The 24,142-nt window shown below is 48.2% G+C and overlaps 1 protein-coding gene across 9 annotated transcripts in view; it reads left to right on the forward strand.

Annotated features, from left to right (window-relative positions):
• Nucleotides 1–24,142, forward strand: part of RPS6KA2 (ribosomal protein S6 kinase A2) — a 368,603-nt gene that overhangs the window by 285,269 nt on the left and 59,192 nt on the right. For all 9 annotated transcript variants that reach the window (XR_011535604.1, XR_011535605.1, XM_070603175.1 and 6 more), the window contains 6 exons: nucleotides 3,814–3,894; nucleotides 6,735–6,814; nucleotides 9,825–9,931; nucleotides 13,097–13,134; nucleotides 15,814–15,956; nucleotides 23,506–23,576. Coding sequence is in view for 7 of the 9 variants with exons in the window: in XM_070603175.1 (XP_070459276.1) it covers nucleotides 3,814–3,894; nucleotides 6,735–6,814; nucleotides 9,825–9,931; nucleotides 13,097–13,134; nucleotides 15,814–15,956; nucleotides 23,506–23,576 (520 nt within the window). In the remaining 2 variants the exon portion in view is untranslated. The remainder of the gene's footprint in view (nucleotides 1–3,813; nucleotides 3,895–6,734; nucleotides 6,815–9,824; nucleotides 9,932–13,096; nucleotides 13,135–15,813; nucleotides 15,957–23,505; nucleotides 23,577–24,142) is intronic.

Below are 24,142 nucleotides of genomic sequence, written 5' to 3' on the forward strand. Positions count from 1 at the left end.
GCAGAGGTGATCAACCCTCCAGGGGCCTCCCCTGCTGCCTTCTTTACAATCTAGCCCCCAGATTCTTACTTCCTGGGGTCAGAGCCTGCAGCTTTGTGGGCCTCATGTCGCACGAGAAAGACTGATAAATAGTGGTGGAAAAGGCACAGGATGAAAGAAGAGAGGCGGGAGGAAAAGGAAATCCAAGGCCAGGTTGCAAGAATTTTGACTTCACCGTTCAGTTGTCCAGTTTCTAAAGGAGCTGGGAAGACCCACCCCATCTCTGGATCCGTGTCTTCTCACCTTACAAGGATCCCTTGCTCTGCCTTCAACACCTCCACCAAATTTGCTGTTGTAGGACTATTTTCTGGTTACTTTACATAGAAAAGAAAAGGTCCACTGACCAAAACTCGAATGCAGATCACTAAGATATTAACGCACAAATGATAAACAGGAAAGGCGAGATTAATTCTACGACAGAGCCCCCTGAAAAGGTTTTCACGCAATTACTGTGATCAGAGAGAGAAAAGGAATCTCTGAGCTCAGGGAGCATTGCTCCAGAGACAAAACCAGCGATATGAAATTGCATTCAGTAAAAGCGCTCAGCAACCATCTGAACCCCAAACGCCGGCTCCACTTCCGTCACTTGAGTAACAGTTTCCATTCACAACCGTTGCTCATGAGACCTTTCCAGCCGAGATTGCTTTGTTTCTCTGTGGTCCTCCCCGAGTATCTTGTCTTCTGTGCTGGCATCTGCTCCGAGTGGTGACAGTGCTCTGCCACCTGGTGGGTGCACCCAGTGGAAAGGTGACTGGCAGGGATCTGCTCCCTGCTGCGCCAGCCAGCTGTCTGGCTTTGAGCACCCGCTTTTCTCTACCACGAGCCTCAGTCTGCTCTCCTGTGAAACAGCAGGCTTGCATTATGTGCTCCCCGAGGTCTTTCCAGCAACAAAGTTCTATTCCATTAGTCTAGCCAAAAGGAGGACCCACCATGTGTCACCCTGGGCGTGGACGATGATAAGCTGGACCCCACACCCCTCTGCCTGGTGCTTTGGTCCTGGGGGATCATAGCTGCATGGGACACAGAGCAGGCTGGCGATGGGCTGTGGAGATGCTGCTGGGTGACCTGCAGATCTGCCCACAGCTTCGCCTCCTGTGTGCCAACTCTCAGCCCTTCCAGATTCTGAGGGATTTGGGGCCACTGTGATTACAAGGGTCTGGTGTTACTACAGGAACAGACGAGCAGTGGGGCAGAACGGAAAGACCAGAGCAAGCCGTGGAATCTTATCATACAGTGAAGCTAACTCCACCAATGACAATAGATGGAGCACAGCACTTGCTGTGGGGCCAGCACGGTTGTAAGTGTTTCACACACGTTAATTCATTCCCTTCTCACAGTATTCCTGTGAGATGGGTACCCTATCATCCCCATTTCACAGATGAGGAAACTGAGCAGAGAGCAGCCCACAATGTGTGAGTGACAGACACAGGATGTAAACCCAGGCTGGAAGCTCAAGAGTCACCCTCCACCACCAGGCTACTCTGTCATAGACTGTCGGGGAGCGTACCATGGTCATGGCACCAAAGCTCAGCTGGACTCCGGAAAGCCTGGACACCTGAATGCAAATGGTGAAACTAGAGTTAACAGAGCAAAATGTAGCAGGCTGTCCTTGTGACCCGGGAGTGAGGCAGGACTTCTTTTCTCTTTAATTGTGATAAAATATGTATAATATAATATTGGTCCTTTTAACCATTTGTAAGTGGCATTAAAAACATTCTCAATATTGTGTAACCGTCACTACTATCTATACCCAAAACTTTTCATCTTCCCAAACAGAAACTCTGTCACTATTAAACAGCAACTCCCCATTCCCCCTCCCCCAGCCCCAGCACCCACTGTTCTGCTTTCTGTGTCTATGAATTTGATGACTCTAAGTACCTCATCTAAGCAGAATCATATAATATTTCTCCTTTTGTGTCTGCCTTCTTTCATTTAGCGTAATGTTTTCAAGGTTCATCCATATTGTAGTGTGTATCAGAATTTTATCCCTTTTTAAGGCTGAATAATATTCCATTGTATGGAAGCACCACATTTTGTTTATCCATTCACTCACTGACGGACACTTGGGTTGCCTCCATCTTTTGGTGGTTGTGAATAATGCTGCTGTGAACACGGGAGTACAAGTATCTGTTAAAGTCTCCATTTTCAGTCCTTTTACATAAATACTTAGGAGTGGAATTGCTAGGTCCTATAGTAGTTGTATGTTTAACCTTTTGAGGAACCGCCAAGCTGTTTCCCACAGCAGCTGCACCATCTTGCATTCCCACCAACGGCTCCACAGTGTTCCCACCGCTCCATGTCCTTGCCAACGCTTATTTTCTTTCTTTCTTTCTTTTTTTTTTTTTTATTATAGCCATCCTTAGACAAGGACTTCTTAAATAAAACTTTAAAAGTATATATCACAAGACCAAAAAAAGGGTGAATGTAAATGCCTGGCCCAGTGGTGCATTACTTACCATACTTGTCTCACTTGTGAATGCTTAAGGAAGTTTCTGCCAGCACTTACATGGGCCCGTGTGAGGTCACTGGATGCTGCCCTGGGTGGACCAGTTCACTTGTGGGAATTTGCAATTGTTCTTATTCTCAAATGGTAATCCTTCTTTGTTTATTTTTGCCTCAAAACTAATTGCATCTGTATTGCCAGATGGCTAAGCTTGGGACCATGTGAGGACCAAAAAGAATCATGTTGTAGCTGGTTATAACACACTAAATTTTAAAAAGTCTACATAGTTATCCTCAGGGAGAGAGAAAAAGAAGGACTCTTCCTCTTGATTTCCAGTTCCATCAGAAATGAGAAAAATGCATTTTGCAGCCCTAAATGACTCAAGCAAGGATCACATGAGTATGCTGACACTCCCGGATGAAGGACTGTTAGGAACCCACAGCCATTGGAGGCCAAAATGTCATGCTGCAGGTGACATTACTTACAAAGGGCCATGTGGGTCTTTACAATGAAAGATCCGTGACTTGTCGCCTTAACCACGTCATCCAGTTCAGCTTCACTTAGCAAGCTAACACAGCATCGTCACCGCGGCTGCTGCAAGCTTAGGTGCACAGCATCTCCTGGCAGGTATTTTTGCCAAAAATGTTTAGCCTCAATCTTATACAGCCTCTGGACCTAACCTTGGTCTACAGGAAATAAAGGATTAGAGCAACAGTAAAGCAACAATTGGACAAACCCAGTGGACCAGTCTGCAGGAGAGCTCGCCTGCACTTATTGAAAAGTCTACGAAAAAGCACAGGGAGAAGAAAAGAAGTGCAACTCTTCTATCCTAGCAGCAAAAAGAATAGAGAAAGATAACAACCGAATATAATGTGTGAACCTTTTCTGGATCCTAGGTTAGAAAAAATTATAGCAGCTGTCAATGACATGGGCCGGGGGTGGAATATGGATTGGATATTGGGTGATATTATGGAATGATTGCTCATTTCCTTAGAGGTGGCAGTCATGTTAGTTATGTGAGAGATTGTCCTTATTCTTAGGAAATGCTGTGTGCAAATGCACCCAAGGATCGAGTGGCATTGTGTGGACAATTTATTGTCAGATTTTTTACCAAAATGTGTGTATGTGTGGAGACAGCACAAATGTATTAACACAATTCTTGAGTCTAGTGGAGGATTTAGGGATAATCATCATTATTTCTGCTTTTGTACGTGTTTGAAAATTTTTGTAACAATCAGTTGGGGGAATTGTTTATATCTGATGTTTTGTATTCCATGTTCTCCAGAACTCTCATTCCTCCTCTTGAAAGCCTTCGTTTTCCTGTTTTGCAGTTCGGGACCGAGTGAGATCAAAGATGGAGAGAGACATTTTGGCAGAAGTGAATCACCCTTTCATTGTCAAGCTTCATTATGGTAAATAGCGTAAAAAATAACCTACTTTTGAGAGAACCTAGGGCAGCGTTCCCCAAAACAAAGGAAATTGAGGAAAAAGAATAATCAGATGAAAACCCTCCCTATGTCAGAACGTCAGTCCTGTCTGGGGAGGGTTATCTCCTCTCCTACTTCCTTAATCTCTTGCCTTCTTCTTCTCTGAGGGAGCAAGACACGTGATTTTCATCTCAAAGACCTACTCCGAGGGGCTCTATGTTATCATTAATTAAATTATCGTCATTGATAAAGTGCTAAAATAAAAAAAAAACGGTCTCTTGACCTACATGGGAATGAATCTGTGACACATTTTTGTATTGTTTCAGAATAAAATGCTTTATCACCCAATAATTTCTCTCAACCAGAACGGTAACACGCCCTACATTTTAAGCAAATCCCATATTTCAAGCATTTTAAAGACCATAGCTCATTGAACCCTCAAAACTTCCTTTCCGGGTAGATAAGTGTTTCCATTTTCCCAAAGAGAAAACTGAGGCTCAGATCACATAATGGACCCCAGGCCACATGTCTGTGGTGCCACACAAATCCTCTTAGCTTGCTTTCTGCCTTGTTTTTTTTTTTTTTTTTTTTTGAGGAAGATTAGCCCTGAGCTGACACCTGCTGCCAATCCTCCTCTTTTTGCTGAGGAAGACTGGCCCTGAGCTAACATCCATGCCCATCTTCCTCTACTTTATATATGGGACACCTACCGTAGCATGACTTTTGCCAAGCCGTGCCATGTCCACACCCGGGATCCGAACTGGCAAACCCCGGGCCACTGAGAAGGGGAGCATGCACACTTAACTGCTGCGCCACCGGGCCAGCCCCCTGCTTTCTGCCTTTTTATGTCCTCAGAGAAGCAATAGTGAAATCTTCAAATTAAAAATGATTAATGAAATGGCAACTCCAGCGTCGTGCCAGACTGCCTTAAAGTTTACTACCCAGTTGAGTAAGGGATGTGAGTCCAGTACAGAAAGAACAGAAGGAAACTGTGCCTGTTGTTTCAAAGGCACCAGGGGAGGGTGGAATGGTGGGAGATTGTCGTGGGACATACACAGATCGGCAGCAAAGGCATAAACACGCGCCCGAAGGTAGGAGAGCGGAGACTTCTAGCTCTTTGCTGGCTAATTTCTGATATTACTAAGACAACTGTTCAGTCTTGTGGGGAAGTTCTGTGGCCTCTGGTTTCACAAATAATAAAAGCAAATATGGATGTGAGCTTGCCGGAAGCCGGGTGGTGACCGTTACCCCCAGGCCTGTGCGCAGGTGTCCTGGGATCTGGTCCCACGGCGGACGGCTGGGAGGCTGCCCCCCCCCCATTACATTGCTGCCTCCACCGCTGCTGACTCACAGGTGTCAGATCCAATCCCGGGTGTCATTTCAGTTGGTTTCCAGGGTGTTTTGCTAAAGAAGTTAAGAACTGGGCATCTTACAAAGATGTTTATAGGCATCCCCTCTGTTGCCTCTGTGGTTGATCAGAAGACACTTCTTCTCCTTCTGCCCTTCAAGGCTCTGATAGAGCATGTAATCCAGGCTTCAGTTCTCACCATTCTGACAAAGAGTTTTCTGGTTAGAAGCCAAACGTTTCTAAAACTCCAACATTGATAATGCTTCTAGGACTTACTTTTAGAAAACTAAAAGTTTTCAAGGACCAAGGGATATTAGGACCCCTTCCAGCCATCCTCCCTACGTATATAAAGTAGACGGCAGATGATAAGTCATCAAAACATTGAACTACCATCCAGTAGTAAGAGCGAGTGGTTTCTCTTGACCCTCACATGGCGTGCAGCCCCCTCTTGACGCAGGCATGCCCTTGCTGAGTGGTGGGCGAGAGCTGAAACAAGCAACGCACTATCACTGTGGCACACAGCCGTCAAACCCAGACCCCAGGGCCATGAAGTACGAGTAGCCGTGCCAGCCGGTCACCAATGCCGCCGTCCAAGAAGGAATCAGATGACTGATGCCTGAACCCTGAGTCCTACAGAATGCAGTTCTGTTGAAAGGAGAGGAGACTGTCCAGACATGGTCAGGGCTGTCATCCTGCGCCTCACCAAGCACCCACAGCAAAAGCCGACTCTGCAGTGAGACCCAGCTGAACCCAAAGCCCTGTATTAATAGTGGCGATAGTGAGAGCAAGTGGGAACATCCAAATACTTCTCTCTTCTGTATCTTTCAATCCCCTTTGTGATTCAAAAAGGAAAAAGGGAAGGAAGGGAGGAAGGAAGGAAAGAAAGAAGGGAGGGAGGGAGGAAGGCAGGATAGGAGAGAGGGAGGGAGGGAAGGACGGGAGAAAAAAGAAAGAAAGGAGAAAAAAATCTCCAGACTCTTTAATAAAAGTGAGCAAGACAGATGGGGGCTGGCCCCGTGGCCGAGTGGTTAAGTTCGCGCGCTCCACTCCAGGCGGCCCAGTGTTTCGTTGGTTCGAATCCTGGGCGCGGACATGGCACTGCTCATCAAGCCACGCTGAGGCAGCGTCCCACATGCCACAACTAGAAGGACCCACAACGAAGAATATACAACTATGTACTGGGGGGCTTTGGGGAGAAAAAGGAAAAAAATAAAATCTTTAAAAAAAAAAAAAAGTGAGCGAGACAGAGCTCATTACCGTCCGCTCCCTTTCCCTGGTTTCTGCCCGGGAAGCTGTCTCCAACCGGTTTGGGTCCCGTTTCTGAAATGACCCCGCATCACAGACTACACAGTATTATTTGAGTCACAGAGAGACAGAGACAAGCTTTTTGCGCTGCAAAGAGACGGAACCCAAGGGAACATGTCCCCCAGGGGACCTCCTTAACGGCCGAGACGCTCAACTCTTTCTCCTTCCGCAGCCTTTCAGACGGAAGGAAAGCTCTACCTGATTCTGGACTTCCTGCGGGGTGGGGACCTCTTCACCAGGCTCTCCAAAGAGGTGAGCAGCCCTCCAGGAGGCGGCAGGCTGTGGGTTTCTGTCTAGAACCCGAGGGACAAAGAGGGATAGAGAGCGCTGAGGGGAGGAGGGTATGTGGTGTGTGCGTACGTGGGGTATGTGGGGTGCGTGGGAATCGTGTGTATGTCTGCATTTGCCTCTGGGTGTACTGTGTGATATGTTTGAGAGTGTATGTGTGTACACACATGCATGTATATGTGTGGTGTGTGTGTGCAGTGTGTGTGTTTGGTGTGGGAGGTGTTGGGGGGTGTGTGTGTGTATTCGTTTTAAAGAAGTCACACGAGTTGCACAAAGAAGAAATCCGTTGTCCTTGAAAGGTCTTGAGAAAACTGACTCTTCCGAAGACCCCTGTGAAGCTCTAGAACCTTCCGTTGCACTCTGTTCACTGCCCTTGTAGAGCAGATGGCAATGGAAACTCAGTTATGAAACACTGGGAAAGACTTTATTTCACAGTATCTTGCTTGCCGTGTAGGAAGATGCTGTTGACACGCTGACCGCGCCTCCTGGGAGCTGCTCCGGAAGCCTCTAATCGGGTCTTCAGACATGAGGTCTCCATGACCACCAGCCGCTTCACAACCCTAGAGTTTATCCTTGACCTTACCCTACCTAACATGGAACTTTCCAGAATGTTAGGCAGCGCAACATGAAAGCTGTCTGGCCCATAATTGACTTGAAGAGCTCTCTGCTTCATGGGATGGAAAAAACTAGCATTCTGCCCATGGCAACTCGAATACTGGGCTTTAGTCCTGATGATTCTGTGCAGGATGGCGGGATGTCCCTTCATCCAGAACAGAGGGTGGTGGGGGTGTCCCTTTATCCAGAACAGAGGGTGATGAAGACAGCACGTGTTACTACCACGCACAGGACAGGTTCCAGTCCTTCTGGCCCTCACCCCAGCATGGCAGTTTTCACTGGACTCTTAACAGTGGGTTCCAACTGTCCTCTCCCCTTTCTCCCCCTCCCACCTTTTTAGCAGGTGATCCCTCCATTCTGCAGGAAATTCTGAAGTGACCAGTAGATTGAGGTGGAGCCGGGTGGGTGTCCCAGAGACCTCGGGCTGCCCTCGCCCTGTTTTCAGACACTCCCTTTGGCAATGGCACAGCTGATATATTGGGCTCCTCGCAATATAGGTTGAAAGCTTGGGGCTGGAAAGATCAGATCCAAGTTCTACACAAGTCCCTGTGGGAGCAGGTGTCTGCTCGTTTAACGTGCCTCCTGCCTGTGCTCACACTTCCAAAGATGCCGAGTCCTTGACACCTGCCAGTTGTCATCCGATATCTACTGATCTGACGCCTGCCCCTCTCATCTACAAGAAGTCAGCCCTTGGGTTTGGTGTTGTCCAGCATCCAGTATGACACAGTTATTGGGCTTCTTGACCAAAAGGCTACAATAATTAGCAAAAAGCCCTGTCACGCCTCACAACGGAGATATGGGTCTCCCATCAAACCCTTATTTCAGAGGAAAAGGAAAGTTATCAGGCATGGGCGCCCCAGATTCTTGGAGTTCATGGAAACACGTGGAAAGGATTTTCCTTTCGTTCTCTCTTTCAGTGAGTCCATTGGACAACATCCTTCCACATGTCGGTCACTATACTAACTGCCTTCAAGAACTCACATCAGTGGGTGTTTCATTTCTATGGAGACAGTATTTGTCAGCTGTACTTGGGGACACACTGAGAAGTCCCCTAAGACATGGACAAGTGGACAATTACAGTTGCACCAGAGCAGTAAACTGCAGACACGCCCATGTTGGTTATATAGATAGATAAATCAGATGAAAGAGAATTTGCCAGCCAGCAGAATTTGACTCTAAGTAAGCCCACCCAATAAATTAACCAATTGAGAAAAGAAACACCCAACCAGGAAAGGTGCTGGTTGAGTGTGGAAGATGGAACAGGAGATCCCAGTGGCCGGAGGGGCAGCGAGGGTCGGCAGCACCCAAATGTCTCCGTCCAGGACCATGGGGCATATGTCCCTGCCCCGTGGGGAAGCATCCTTTTTGTGGAATGGATGCACTCCCTCTGCATCAGTCTGACGTATTCATCCTTCAATTCTCTGAACTGCCATCATCCCAATTCCATGCTACCAGGCAGCCTTCTGATTAGGCAGTGAGTTTTCATGTGTCCGCCTTCAGAGAGAATTCAGTGATGATATGGGCTTCTGGTCTCTGTGAAGCTGATTTCTCATGATGAATGTCAAAAATGGTTTCTGATCACCATCTGCCTTCCTAGAAGGTGACTGTAAAAAATGATGTGCTGGTTCTGACACCCCTGGGGAAAGGCAAATGTCACTATGAGACGATGACCGTGACGTCTGCCGGGCACTGTGGCCTTGTGTATGATTAGCTTCCTTGAATCAGAGTGTCCAACCCGTGGACCCTGACACCCCACGTGCCCTCTCCAACCAGCCTCCCCCAACTTGGGGCGCTCCCGCTGAATCTACACCATCTGTGTGTTGTATTTAGTAGAACTAATCCCACTTTGGGTGACCAGCAGTTACTGGTTTGCATCAGCCAAGGAGATGTCAAATTGGAGGGAGAAGGAATGAGATTTGAGATGCATTTTCCACGGCTCCTCATTGGGCCTTCACAGTGCGGTTTAGGTATTTGTATTAAAATGTGGTGAATTCACATCGGAAGCACTCATATTAAAATATAAACCCAGAAAGCACTCCAGAGCTGCATGATCTGTGGGGGCGAGAGGGATGGGGTGGAGAGGACTCTATCTAAGGGCTCCGCTCACAAGGCTAATTAAGGCATCTTTGCAAAGAAGGGCTCGTCTTCCTTTGCTGGTCTTAAAACTGTATAGAGAACACATGTTTCCAGGAGAGGAGGCAGCAGAGGATGGTTGGGGGGCCCCACGATCTTCTTCAGAGCAAAACCGACCCGAGGGTGTACTTAGAGGGGCTGAGTCGTGCTCTCTCTCTGGCAGAGTTCTTTAAAACAAGCCAATCGCAGGATGAGCTCAACAGCCTTGTTCTCTCTCACTCGCCAGGTCATGTTTACTGAGGAGGATGTCAAGTTCTACTTGGCTGAGCTGGCCTTAGCTTTAGATCACCTCCACGGGCTGGGCATCATCTACAGAGACCTGAAACCTGAGAAGTAAGTGAGAAAACAGGAGGGCGCGGTCCTCAACACCCCCCTTTCTTGCTGGCCCACATCGGTGGCCATTGCTCTGTATTTATGTCCCACGTCAGTGCACATCAGGAAGTTGGCTGGAGACATCCTCAGGCTGGCACGTCCCACGCAGGGATTCCAAAGCGGGTGAGCAGATCCACCTGCCTGTCCCTGAAAAGGTGCTCAGACACAGGTGTGGCTTACACTCATTTGTAGGGGATGGTCCCACCCCATTCTTACCTAATGCCCATGACAACTGTGAGGGAGGCAGGGCCAGGGCCCATGTCCCTCCTGTTCATGTAAGGCTGGGCACGTAGGAAGCCTGTCCACTACTCCCCCTTCTATATTCACTGCCCCTCCCTGCCATGAGGCTGCCTCCCTCTTGTAGGTTGGGCTCACCCTGCCACTGGGAACATCTCAGACATGGCGACCTCCAAGCTACTTTCTCTCTTCCCTTTCTGTCTCTTCTGCATCATCCTCTAGATTTAGGAAACCCTTTCAACTGTTTCAACAGGCCCATTTCTAGCTGACAAGTCAGATGAGCTTTTCTGAGAGCTTTTCTGAAAGACAGTGGCACCAGATTCCTAAGCGAGATTCTTGTATCTTTAGCAATGATCATCTGTAATGTTATTTCTAGGATATTTTGCTAATCTACTCTAAATTAAAGAAATAAAGTCCCTCCAAAAGAATAGATTTCCCATTTCAGGTTTTTTCTTGTATTTTCTGAGTGGAGCTGATACAAAAACTAGGAGTTTATCCACTTGAAAAAGTAGAAATCTAGTGGATGCGATTTTAGGTCCAGTTGGCTGACCTAAACAGGGTCCCTGATTTCCTCACTCACTATTCACTGTCCTGGGAGGCGCATCATACCACCCACTGAGCCTGAGGTCTACACCTGCCCCTGGAACAGGCAGGACCTGGTGGGACCCAAGCCACACTAAGACCTCATGGCCGAGGGCTCAGAAGTGGGATTCACCCATGCTCCAGATCCTTACTCTCACCCACACTGAACTGAGGAAAACACAAACTCTCTCTCCAGCCATTTGTATTAGATGTGGAGTCATTTATGGGAAGCATCTGGGTTTGCCCAGAAACCAGGTCATGTTATGTACATGCGTGATGCAAAGTGTGTGTCCGCCTGTGACCAGAGGGAAGAGCGTACCACACGTGGCTTTGACATAACCACCAGCATGATAGAACATCACCAGCTGAACATGTAAATAAACTTCTTAAAATTTTTTTTGGTGAGGAAGATTGGCCCTGAGCTAACATCTATGCTGGTCTTCCTCTACTTTGTTGGTGGGATGGCACCACAGCTTGGCTTGATGAGCAGTGCATAGGTCCGTGCCTGGGATCTGAACCTGCAAACCCCAGGCCGCTGAAGCAGAGCGCACGAACTTAACCACTACTCCACTGGGCTGGCCCCTAAATAAACATTTAAATCATCATAAAAGGCCCTCTCTTGAGTGTCCCCACAGAGAGAACAGTATCCTATTAACTACAGCATCTCCTTAAGAGAGCGGGAGCATGAGGCAGATTTCAGATCCAACTCAGCCACATGCTCATGGGTGAGCCCTGGGCCCCCTGGGTCTCTCTCTTGTTAAAGGTCAAAAGGATCTTTACAGCTAAAAATAGTAATATGCAATTGCAGCGTTGAAGGGCAAAGATTTTGTTAATTTGGACTCATAAGGAATTAATTTTGAAAGTTGCTCATTTCTGGGCAAAGATTAGGTATGACTGAAAAGTGAAGATAAGAACATTTGCCACTTTCATTACAAATTGTCATCTTAATTATAAGCTGTAACTCTCTCCTTCCCATTTCCATTAAATTGTAGGTATCTTTTTTCATCCCATGGCAGATTTTTTAAGCCATGGTGAGATAAACGTAAAATTTAGCATCTTAACCATTCTGAAGCGTCCAGTTTAGCAGTGTGGAGAGTGTTCACATTGCTGTGTAGCCGTCCCCACCATCCATCTCCCCGGCTCTCTTCTTCCTGCAAAATTGAAACTCTGTCCCATTGAACGCTAACTTCCCGCTGCCCCCTTCTCCAGCCCCTGCACCCGCCTCTGCTTTCTGTCTCTGTGAACTGCACTGCGCTAGGAGCCTCGTGTAAGTGAAATCCTACATCCTTTGGCTTCTTTCACTCAGCATAATGTCCTCCAGGTCCATCCACGGGGTCGCAGGTGTCAGCGCTTCCTTCCTCTCCTAGGGTTTTTGGGGTATCACATATTAATCCTGAAAGCCTTGCTTTGGTTTTGCTCCAGTCCACTCCCTGGGCTCTTTAGGGCTGGGCTGCTGCCTCCCAGGAGCTGGGGCAGTGGGACTTAATTACAGCAAACAGAGAAACCGGGGCGTTAGGAGCCCCAGGCCCTGAGGGTTGATAGCGTCTTGGGGTGCTCGCCGGTATCCGCCCCTTGCACACTCTCCCTGCTCCCTCCAGTGAAGAGTGTGCTGTGCCCTACCACAGGTGGGCGGAGCAAGGCCACCGCTCCCTGCCCGGGCATCTGGAGTCAGACGCTGGCGTGAGTAGGGCTTGGACCAGCGAGCAAGGCAGGGACTCCGTGGGACCAGATCTTATAACAAGATGAAGGCGGCAGAGCCCCAAGGCTCCTTGGTGCTGAGGCCTAAGGGGTCACAGGCCTCCCCAGAGGTCAGGTTGGTCCCAAGAGCCAGGGCAGGGCTCACAGAAAGATCGGGGGAGAAGGAGCCAGGCCTCTGGCCAGCAAGGGCCTGCCTGGGTACAGAAAAATCCCCTCCAAGAGGCTCCAGGTCTCCACAGGCCAGGGCAATCCTGGACCCTCCCAGTCCTGTTCTTCACGCAGGACCGTCTAGAAGATTCCTGAACCTTCTCGGTGGGTGTAAGAAGGTCTCAAATGTGCTGTCCCCTGCGTTTGCCTGGTTAACCAGACACAAGAACATAGGGAGCCCCTCTGCCTCCCCAGACACCGTGGATCTGAATACGCTCCTGACTCAGCAGGAGCTGCAGACGAGGGAAACAGTAGTCTGAAAGCCCACCTCTGTGAGCTCGAGGAACCCCCGGCTGGGGACTGCGGCCCTAGTGGCCCTGGGTGTGTCCCCCTGAGGTCCACGTACCCCCCCAGCATGTCTCGTCTCTTTTAAATCATCTCTTTTCTTCCTCTTTCTTTCAGCATCCTCCTGGATGAAGAGGGACATATTAAGATCACAGGTTTGTAAAAGACGACAGTCTCCCTCGGTGACCTCATTTCAGCCCTGGTCATTCCAGGGACCCACTCAAAGCCAAAGGTGTTATCACACCGGCCTTCTAGATGCATGTCTCTGAGTTGGCTGATTTCTCCTAACTATGGACTAGTTATGTTGGTGTGTGTCCTCACAGCATCTCGAAATGCTCAGACTTCCCAGGTGGGCCCTCCTTTCCTTCTCTCCTCTGACCTAAGACCCTTCTAGTACCTTCCCTGCAGACTCTCAGCATCACTGGATGTTGTGTCCAAGAATCTCGACGCACAGCCCTGATCTTAGGGCAAATATCCGTGATCTCACTTTAGCACTTTCCAGCCCCATGGTCCTTGTCACCGCCATACCCTTCCTGCCTTCATCATTTCCGAGGGACCAGTCTCCCTACTGAAACCCCAGGTGCCTCCCATCACCACCAAATTCAACCAGACTGAGAGCTTACCCTCCAGTTCCATGACGCCTACTTGGCATTGGTTTCCTCTTGCTGCTGTCACAAATTACCACACACTTGGTGGCTTCAAACAACACACTTATCTTATCTTTGTTTTGTTATCTTATCTTATGGTTCTGGAAGCCGGAAGTCCAAAGTCAGTCTCTCAGGGCTGAGATCCAGGTGTCAGCAGGGCTGCGTCCCTTTCCGGAGGCTCCAGGGGAGAATTCTTTCTCCTTCTCCAGGCCCTAGGAACTGCCCGCATCCCTCGGCTCACAGCCGCATCCTCCACATAAGAGCCTTGTGCTTCATGGGCCCACCTGGTCGTCCAGGATAACCTCCCCATCTCACGGTTCTTGACTTCATCACACCTGCAGGGCCCTCTTTGTCACGTGAGGTGACCTATTCACAGGTTCTGCAGGTTGGAATGTGGATGTCTCTCGGAGCCCTTCTGCCGGCCACCCCGCTGACCTGATCCTGGCCCCATCTCTGCACTCACCCGCTCCCGCATGTCCATCCCTGAATGAACACTGTCTCCTCACCTCTGTCAGGAAGCCATCCCTGCTTGGGGCACCTGGTCGACCTCCGTTCTACCTTCACTGCTTACCCCGGTGGCCACTTCTTCCCCAGGCCTCCCCATCTCTGCTCCGCGTCCCCCACACAGTCTCACAGCTGCTCGGTTACTTAGCTGCATGTCACCACACCCTCTCTTTTCAAGAGCAGGTTTCCCGGTCCTCCTGGGTCCCCAGTGTCTTGCGGAGTCCACAGAGTAGCTGACAGTAAATGTCAGTAAATATTTTTAAGTGCTTGTTAATGTTGCAAAGCCAGACTCTTCAAATTTCTCGTGAATTCGGACACAAGATTGTGGCTCTCCGTTTAACAGAGCCTCGAGACCACACGCTCCTGACAGGTGAAGGACAGCTTCTGGGACACCTGCAGTGTCACTTGATCAACAGTTGTGGCCTCTTCAGCAGCTCTTGGGAGCTGCGCCCCCGTGCTGATTCTGGTTTGCTCTGTTGTTGATGTCTCTGTGCCTTCCCACACCTATGACAGCAGAAGAAACTAAACCCTTCAGGCTGAGAAAGTAAAATTAACTTCTGCACCTGGTCGAGCTGTTTCGGGAAGTGTCCCTGTGGCATTTTGTGGAGATTTCACATTCTGCTAATTCTTTACAAGTTTTCTCTGCTGACTGAGGGTCTGTGCGTGATTCTCTAAATCACGCGTGTGCAGCCGTAGCTGGAATAAGTATGGAGCTGCCATGTCAAATTTATCTGTAGTATTATAGAATTTTGGCTTTCTCTGACCTAATTATCATGGTCTCTGTTGCTTATGCATGACCTCAAGTTAATAATATGCAATAATTTGTCATTTGGGCCAGGCACAAATTACAAACAAACTCCCAAGACCCTAATGTGCAAACAAGTCACTTAAGCAACGAGTGAGCAACACCTCCGAGGGTGTTTGCTGTTCTCAGTCAGCCTGCGATCATGCTTCATCCTCACATGGCCTGGAAGGAAGTGACATCATCCTTATTTTCACAGAGAGGTGCTGGAATCGTAGAACCCATGCGTTCACTGTGTCCGTCATCCACAAAGTGCGTTAACGCACAGGCACTGAAGGAGGGGAGAGCTGACTGAAGATTTCAGGAGGGAGTAGATGGGACGATGCTCATTGCATGCCCCCCCAAATGCTCTAAGATCCTTATCAGACTTGTCTTCTTCCCCTTTGTGCCTCACCAACCAGGGACCTCTTTCCCAAGTAGCCTTCTGCCCATAACACCTTTCCAGTCCTTTTCTTCAGAGCCAGCACCTTTCTTCCTATCACCACATGCTTCTCTCCATCCCGGGCCCGCTGACCTGCAGCGTCAGAGCTCCACATTCCACCTGAGTGTCTCTATTAACAAACGGATCTCCCGGGGGATCCACGTGGTCACTAAGACATACAACTTCTTGATATTGTTACAAGGCAGTCCTGAATTTGCAGGTTCCTAAAGGATTTTGACTTGGGGAACTTACCAGGCTTTGCCCAGCGTGCGTGGGCATGATGACGCCTGCATGCCAGGAGGGTTCTGTTGCTCCCAAACAGAGTGGGTAGGAGAAGGATGCCCAGTCAGGCAGAGTTCACGTCAGTGACGCTGAAGCTCATTGGTTAGGGGTCAGCGTGGGAATGGTCCTGAAGGCCACTCTAAGACTGATGAGTGCTGTGTGCTGTGTTCACCTTTAGACTTCGGGCTGAGTAAGGAGGCCATCGACCACGACAAGAGAGCCTATTCATTCTGTGGGACGATAGAATACATGGCTCCCGAGGTGGTGAACCGGCGAGGACACACGCAGAGCGCAGACTGGTGGTCCTTCGGTGTGCTGATGGTAATGGCCCCCCCTCCTCTTCAGTGCCGCTTGTCCTGGTTCCCCGTGAACTTTCCCATCCCCGGGTTGGTTCAGAGGTCAGGAATGACCCGAGGAAAACAAGGCTTGAAATGTAGACAACCAGTGCCCGTTAATGTGACTCAGGACACGGAGGAGGCCCCCAAATTCCTGACGCTTGCACTTCCTGGCAGCCTCCTTCGCTGTCCGTCCCAAACTTCCATCATCGGGAAACGGAACTGGGATTCAAATAAGGATGCCAATGTGTGAAGAGTCAAACCTTTTTTATACTTAGTGCTCTTACTGATTTAACGTGAGGATTTTAAGGCATACAACCATTTCCATATGAAAGATATTTTTCTTGTTTCAAACACAAAATCTTCCCTCTGAGTCATAAAAATTAACATGAGCCAAAATATACATGAAATTAAGTATTTTTACATCGACATCTAGAAACATGAATTTTTAGATCATGTGTTCAAAAAGATAGGGCATAGAACGGAACACCGTCTAGACAGGGTATTCTGTAGTCATAAGAGAAATGGTGTGGGCTCCGTTTCCCCAATCCCCACATGGCCCCTCCTCTCCTCCCTTCCTTGCGCCCTCTCACTCTGCCCATCCTCCCAGCCGGGCACTGTGCTCACGGCCCCTCCGTGCTCACCAAGCCCTCAGCATAGACCAGACTTCTGACACCATGGAATCTGACACTGGGTGAGCAGCATCGTGACTCTTTAGGGTTGTCCAAAGCCCTCCATTGTGGGCATTTAACAAGGAAACTGGAGCCACAAGAGTTTCAGTAGATTTGATGAAGGTCACTCAGCTAGCACTGGGCACAGCCATGTGCATTCCATACCCAGCTTCCATCAGTGTCCAGGCCAGCTCTCTTCCCACCACACCACACGCCTCATCCCCGGACTGTGGTACCACTGGGCTGCGTCCTGTACCCACGGTCCAGAGGTGTTGCCTAGAGAATTAGCCTGGTACCCAGGAGGACTCGTGGAGCAGTGGTCACTTGGTCTCTAGGTTCTGGTCCCGGCCCTGTGGGCTCAGAAATGTTGGCTGTGGTCGACTCGTCAGCACACAGACCGCTAACCTCTCTCTGCGGGGGCAGATGTACATTAACCAGCTCGGGAGGCCGGCTTGCAGGGCTTGAACCAGAAGGCCAGTTCACAGATTTATGACAAGAGATGTCTTCATCACGTTGGTGGGAGTGCCCCTGTCTCCGGGGTCAGCACATTCTCTCCTGTGTCAGCCACCTACAAGGAAAGTCAAATTATAATGAGAAGGCTGCTCCGTAAAACGGAATCACAGCAAATTGAACAAGTTAATACAAGCGAAGTGATTGAAACAAGTCTGCAACATTATAAGGGCTCCATAAATGTTAGCAAAGAGGATGATGGGGACGTCTATTGTGTTGATGATCATTCAGGCATTTGATGGCATCTGCTCAGAGACAGTCCATCTCCATGCTGGAGACCACCGAGATAAGCCCCCCACAGCTGTCGCTAGACTCTTTCCTGCTCTGCTCACCTTCTGGTTGAATGGTCCTTCTTTAGATATGTTAATGAGACAATTCATTAGCTTTGCTCTCTACAAGTTGATTTTTGCATCACAGCCCTGCCGATCCATATGTGTGGTTTCCTGTGTTTCCCTGTCTGGAGGGTGTTTGGTGGGGGTGGGGGTGGTCCGCCTCATGGTACCTGCTGCAGCCTATACTGGAAGTTTGATGTCACCTTCCTGACACTGGGTTATAGGTCCAAGGTTCCAGGTCTGCCTCTTCAGGAGCAATTCCACCTCTTAAGCCCCCACCTTGCTGAAAAGCACATTCCTCTGGAGGGCAAGGTGGGCTCCCTTAGGGGACCCCAGGCTTCATCTTGTTGCTGCCTCCCATCTCTACACTCCCTCTGTCCTTCCCTGGGTGACCTCCAGCTGTTATCGCTTCCTCTTGAATCCAACCCAAAGCCCGTAAAGATGACAGGTAGCGGATAAACTGGGGTTGAGAATGACCACACAGCCTTTCTCCAGGTCACCCTTTTTCTGATGAACTAAAGTCACAAATTGCTGCCACGTGTATCTCGGTGTAACCAGTGTTTAAAAGAACAAGAGGCCAGCCTGAGACTGGAGAGAAGGGCTGTCTTGGCCAGCCGACACAGCAGAGAAAACTGCACCCAAAACCGCACACCCGTCAAAGGTCGCCTGATTTAGTTTTGTGAGGTTTCTAAGGGAAAGGAGAAGATGATATGCCTCTAATCTGTTTCTGTATATAAGATGATGGACCATAAAATCTATCCCACATATATACAATATACATATATACAAATATAAAATATATATACACGTATATAGAAATATAAAATATACCTTAAAATTTTTTTTCTGGTCAAAATCATTGGATACTAAAGAAATAAGTGGAAAAGCTGAAAGGAAAAAAAGAACAGCAAAGACATATAAAAAAAAAAGATTGTAAGAAAAACAACTACACACACCCACACAAGAGAGAGACAGAGAGAGAGAGACATTGAGAGAAGAAATCCAGAGATAGAGAAACAAAGAGGGACAAGAAAAGAAGAAATAGGACTTATTTTGAGCTGATCTCCTTTCCTCAAGCTTCTCCCCAATTTTCTCCCTCCACATCCTCCCTGACGAGAGCACAGTCAGTTCTGGAACCTTCTCTAATTCTGCCCCCGGCCGAGCTGATGGGTCTGTGTTTCATGTCTGCTTGGCACTTTAATGTGTTGCTGTTACAACGTCTGGCCTCTTATGCTGTGAACATCCATCTCTGCCAGCATCTCCCAGGCACAGGGCGGTTCCTAAGTACCAGGTGACCGTCACTGTGGTCCCCAGCACAGATGCAGTGCCCGTGCCCAGGAAGGTCTGTGCCCCGCATGCAGGGCTGACACGACTGTGAAAGCAGAGAGGCGCCTGGGCTCCCCTGCCCTCACCTCTTCCCTGGGTCCCCTGTCCTTCCCATCACAGCGCTCTGGGAAGGCTCTGAAGATTGGTGTTGACGTGGTGAGATGGCTCCATGCTTTACTGAAGGGGGGCCTGCTGCGGCTGCTGTCCGGCACGGTTGACACACGGGAATTGTCCAGCCACCTTTCTCTCTGGGCACAGGGCACTTCTCACTTGTTTGCTGAAATAGTCCAGTCATTTTAGTCTAAAGGACTCCACGTTCAGTGTCTCGTGACAGCTGAGGAAGTGGATGGCGCCAGTTCCAGGACTGTTATCTCACTCACTAGCGTGAAGGAGGAGTAAGTGGGTGTCCCAGTGATGACAGATTGAGTCTGTACAACACACAGTTAGAAAGCACCTTCACATTTGATTGAACCAAAAAATCTTTAAGTTACAGAGGAAAGATATTCTTTCTGTTTACAGAAGTGGAAACAAGGCTCAAAGAGCATAAGAGATTGCTTTAAAATCACCTCATTGCTCTAAAAACCCCTTCTCCCTGAGTCCTTGCCCACCTGACCCTCTTGACAGCACGCGGTAACCAGCTTGCAGGCAGATGTCGAGACTGTTGCTTGCGACACGTCCTTGGGCAGCACCAGGAGTGACTTCCAAATTCCCATTTGCCATAGAGAGGGGTCCAGTGGGGCCTTTAGTGCGGCATCTTAGCTAAGCCTTGGGAGGAGATGAGGTTAGAGCATGCTGTCTTTATAAGGATCCCTCCACTGGCTTTTTTGAAGAAGGTGTAGACCATGAAGGGAACGTATCCACAACTGAGGGGTCACGCCCATCCTTTCCTTGAATGTCTTCATCGAGGAACTAAACCCGTGTCATCTGCGAATCCACGGATGGAATCTCAATCCATCTGAGAATCCCTCCACAGAGCTCGAAAGAAGACACCTCACACTGAGGGAGGAAATCTCTGTCCTTGAACAAAATTGAATATCCAGGGGCTGGCCTGGTGGCACAGCAGTTAAGTTTGCACATTCCGCTTCGGCAGCCCAGGGTTGGCTGGTTCGGATCCCAGGTGCGGACATGGCACTGCTTGTCAAGCCATGCTGTGGTAGACGTCCCACATATAAAGTAGAGGAAGATGGGCACAGATGTTAGCTCAGGGCCAGTCTTCCTCAGCAAAAAGAAGAAAGATTGGCAGCAGATGTTAGCTCAGGGCTAATCTTCTTCAAAAAAAATTGAATATCTGAAGTTAGGTACTTATAATGGGAAAAGAACTTAAACAGATAAGACTGGGCTCCATGTGATAGTGAATTACCAGCCCATCTCCCCCCTTGTCTGGAAGTCAGTTTTTGGGGGGGGGGGTTGTTTTTTGAGGAAGATTGACCCTGAGCTAACATCTGTGCCCATCTTCCTCTATTGTATGTGGGATGCTGCCACAATGTGGCTTGATGAGCAGTGCTAGATCCACACCAGGGATCTGAACCAGCAAACCCCGGGCTGCCAGAGCAGAGCGCTTGATCTTAACCACTTGGCCACAGGGCCGGCCCCTGAAAATCAGTTTTTAGAAGGATATTTGGGTTGTGTTTTGTAGATTTTTGTAAACATCTCCTGATCGCTCTTGTTTCATACGTGAGACCACCTCACGTTCTCCTTGCCTTTCTTAACCACTGGTGCTGCATGTGTGGGCGTTCACACGCAGGTGACTGGCCAGTCGTTCTTACAGTGCTGTGACAAATGTGGCTGGGTCAGGGCTCAGGGGCCACCCCCGTGAAAGGGTCTGAAAACCACACGTTCCTCCTGAGGCTGTTGGAGGATCAGGTCGGCGTAGACATCTAACCCACTCCGAGTATGCGTGGCACATGGTGAGTGCTCAAGAGGTGTGAACTGGCTAGTCTGTCCCGTACGCTCCAACACCCCCCAACGCCCTCAGTCCTGACCATCGAAGCTCTCCCCAGACATTGGGTAATGTCTCAGAATTGTCCCCAGTTGAGAACCACTGCTTTAAATTCATCAAGTTATTCATCTTCCTGGAAGCATCGTAACTGCTCACAGTGAAGCTGCACCCGCACCTCATCTGGTCCCCTCTGTACGTTTCTGAGGCCTGCCCTGTTGCTGATTTGTGAATGTATTACTTGGGGTGCCCCCCAGCACGTGTATTTGAATGTGGGACCCCACAATGAGCTATGACTTTTATCAGTTTGCCCTGGAAATGTTGGTCAGTCTCGGGATTGTTCAACACTTGAGCAAAAAAACACGTATTATATGTAATGTCCCAGGGATGCTCATCAGTAATACACTGATTTAATGAAATACCTAAATACAGAGAAATTCCTGAGCGGCTTTGTTCAAAACAGAAATGCTGAAATGATCTTTCTCCACATCTGACAGAAGGGGAACTCTTAAGGGGGCTGGAAGTGAAGCCAAAGTACCATGAGTGGGGTAGGCTGAAAAAATAAATAGCTTCATCGTCATCACCACCACCACCATCGTCATCTTCATCATCGAGAAGCATTTATTGAACACCCATGTATGCCATTGCGTTGGATGTTAATAAATGGTTCAGGACCTCCCACTGTGTAGCTAATTGCATGGGATGAAACAATGTGGACGCAAAAAGGGGATGGAGAGAGAAAAGCACAAAGGATTTGTACCCTGATCGTTAGAGAGCCACAGTCAAAGCTTAAAGTAATCACTGAATGGATACATGCAAGATATTGGTTGATCTATAATAAATAATTAGATAATATACAGATGGCAGGTTGGGCACCATCTTTATAGCAAAGATAAATGGCCAGAGTCGAGTAATAGCTTTCTCATGTCACGTGGCCAGAAAGCATTTTTGTTGAAATGGAATTTCATTCATAGTAGACTCAAGAAAGAAAGAAGAGAAGAGAGAAAGAGAGAAGAGAAGAACCAAAATGGTCAGGGAATTTTCTTTGCTAATATGAACCTACTTTAAGAGATATTTTAATTTGTATGATCAACATACAAACTTTCGTCCTATTTTATCAGCTGAACAGCTCATCTGTAGTCAACATTCTAGCCTTGCAATTTAGTTATGTTTGTCTATTTTTAGATTCTCGTCTGGACTCTCTTACTCTCGATTTTTATTGCTTATATATTGATTGATTGCCTGCGGCCTGTCTGCTCTGTGAGTCTTCACTTAATGGGCGCACATGGGATGGTCAGCGAATGTTAACCTGATAGGGCGGCATTTCAACATCTGAACGGGCAGGAATTTCTAAATTTCTTTTAAAATCTGCTTTCAGAAAGTAGACCAATTAATACTAATAAAGCCTTAAATCCATTCATTTATTTAATCTTGTAATTTCCTTCCTAGTTTTATCATTAGGATAACTCCACATCTTAGGAAAACTTTATGTACATTTCAGTATTATTTATAATTGTGGAAAATTGGAAACATCATAAGTGTCCAGTGATAGGTAAACTATTATATTTTGGCATATCCACACATGAAGTGATATTACAAAGATTTTGTAATAATCATTTGAAGTTTTTATATTATTCTGTGAAAAGTTAGTATATAAAACCTTATTTATGTTTGAAAGATACACTTGAAGAAAGTACTAGAAGGAAATAAATGCTAATTGCGATTATCTTTGGGTAATGGAATAATGGGTGATTATTTTGGTCTCTCTGTTTTGATGTATTTCCCAAGATTTTCACAATGCAGAGGAAAAATACTGGAAGATAAGTTTAAAAGGGGCAGAGACATATGCAGTCAAGAATCAGGACCAGGGAAATTGAATAAGACCATATAAACTCCTGCACTGAGGCTGCTTTCTTATCATGTAACTGACATGAGGACCCTGGGAGGATGCGCACTTTAGCGCATTTCAGTTAGATGCAGCATCTTCTGCGGAAGAAAAGGATTTGCTGTGGCTGCCGCCCCAGTTCCTTTCCTCAGAAGTGGTCCGATGTGCACGTTGTTCGGTAAATTCTGTGATTCCAGGCCACTGCTTCCAGAGCCCTGTAATCAGGGCTGTTTGGGTGGGAAGGAAATCCCTGCTCAGGAAAGTCTACTCCCCAATCCTGCCTTTATCGCAAGCTCCATCCTGGCCGACGTCCACCTAGTATTTTTGGTGTGTGGCAGCCTGTATTGGAGAAGTTCTTGGTGCCATATTGTTTTTGCCAGATGTTGGTAATGGACTGAAGTCAGGGGCCGTTCCGCCCTGGTGAGCAGACGGCTCTCCACCCTGTCCTGATACATATGAGCATTTAGTACAGGTCAGCTCTCCTCCTCCTCGCTCAGCCCCTCCCAACAACCCACCAGAGAAGGACAGGGTCCTCAACCAGCACCCGTGAAGATGTGTGGCCCAAACTGCCGTCCCCTCCCATCCATCAGCATCCTGCGTATTTCTTCTCTCCGCAGCACCTAGCACCTTCTCACCTTCCATGGAGATGAATTATTTACTGTGTTTATCGTGTGTCCATCTCCCCAGTGAACTTGGAGCTCCTTGAGGCATTTCAGTTCACGGATGTGCATCAGGCACGTCGGCCAACGCCTACACTGAATTGATCAGGATTTTGAATGGATAAATGACTTCTGTGGCATTTTGATTCTGGGGCTCTCTACTGTTGAATCCGGTCAGTCTGAACACTCGCTCTCCCTGTCTGTGTTGCTCTGCAGTTTGAGATGCTCACGGGGTCTCTGCCGTTCCAGGGGAAGGACAGGAAGGAGACCATGGCCCTCATCCTCAAGTGAGTAGGAGACACCCACCCTTGGGGATCCACCCCAGTGCTTGTTAGCACCTTTGGATTTGAAGAGCTTCAGTCTTGAGAACTAGGATTGTTAAGTAGGCATTAGCAATAATGATAATAAGCATTCTTGGCCTTTTAATTAGAGTGGGCAAAGTAAATGGCCAACTGTGAATGGGTTCACCAAGTGACTCTGATGAACTCCTCTACCATAGATAAAGGTTTCCATCAGTAAAAATTAAGTTGTCCAATGGCAGGTTTTTAGATGCGATGATTGGTGACCTTCAGAAGCAAATTAACAGATTCAGAAGTGCAGAGGCCTTAGGGGCTCCAGGGAGAAGGCAGGGGCAGCGGTTTCCATCCCTTCTCTTCCTGTGACCCCATTCGTGCAGGTACCTGAGCTCTCCTGCCTGGTGTCGGCAGGAATCACATTGCCCATGTGACTGAATGCAAACATAATTTTCTGATTAATTCTCATGAAGAATCACTTACCCCGCAAATGGGTTTTGTTCTTAGAATCCTCGAAAGAAGTCTAAACCCAGTGCAGGTCTTGCTATAATGTCTTAAAT

This window comes from Equus przewalskii, chromosome 32, assembly GCF_037783145.1.
Source record: "Equus przewalskii isolate Varuska chromosome 32, EquPr2, whole genome shotgun sequence".
NCBI classification, from domain to species: domain Eukaryota; kingdom Metazoa; phylum Chordata; class Mammalia; order Perissodactyla; family Equidae; genus Equus; species Equus przewalskii.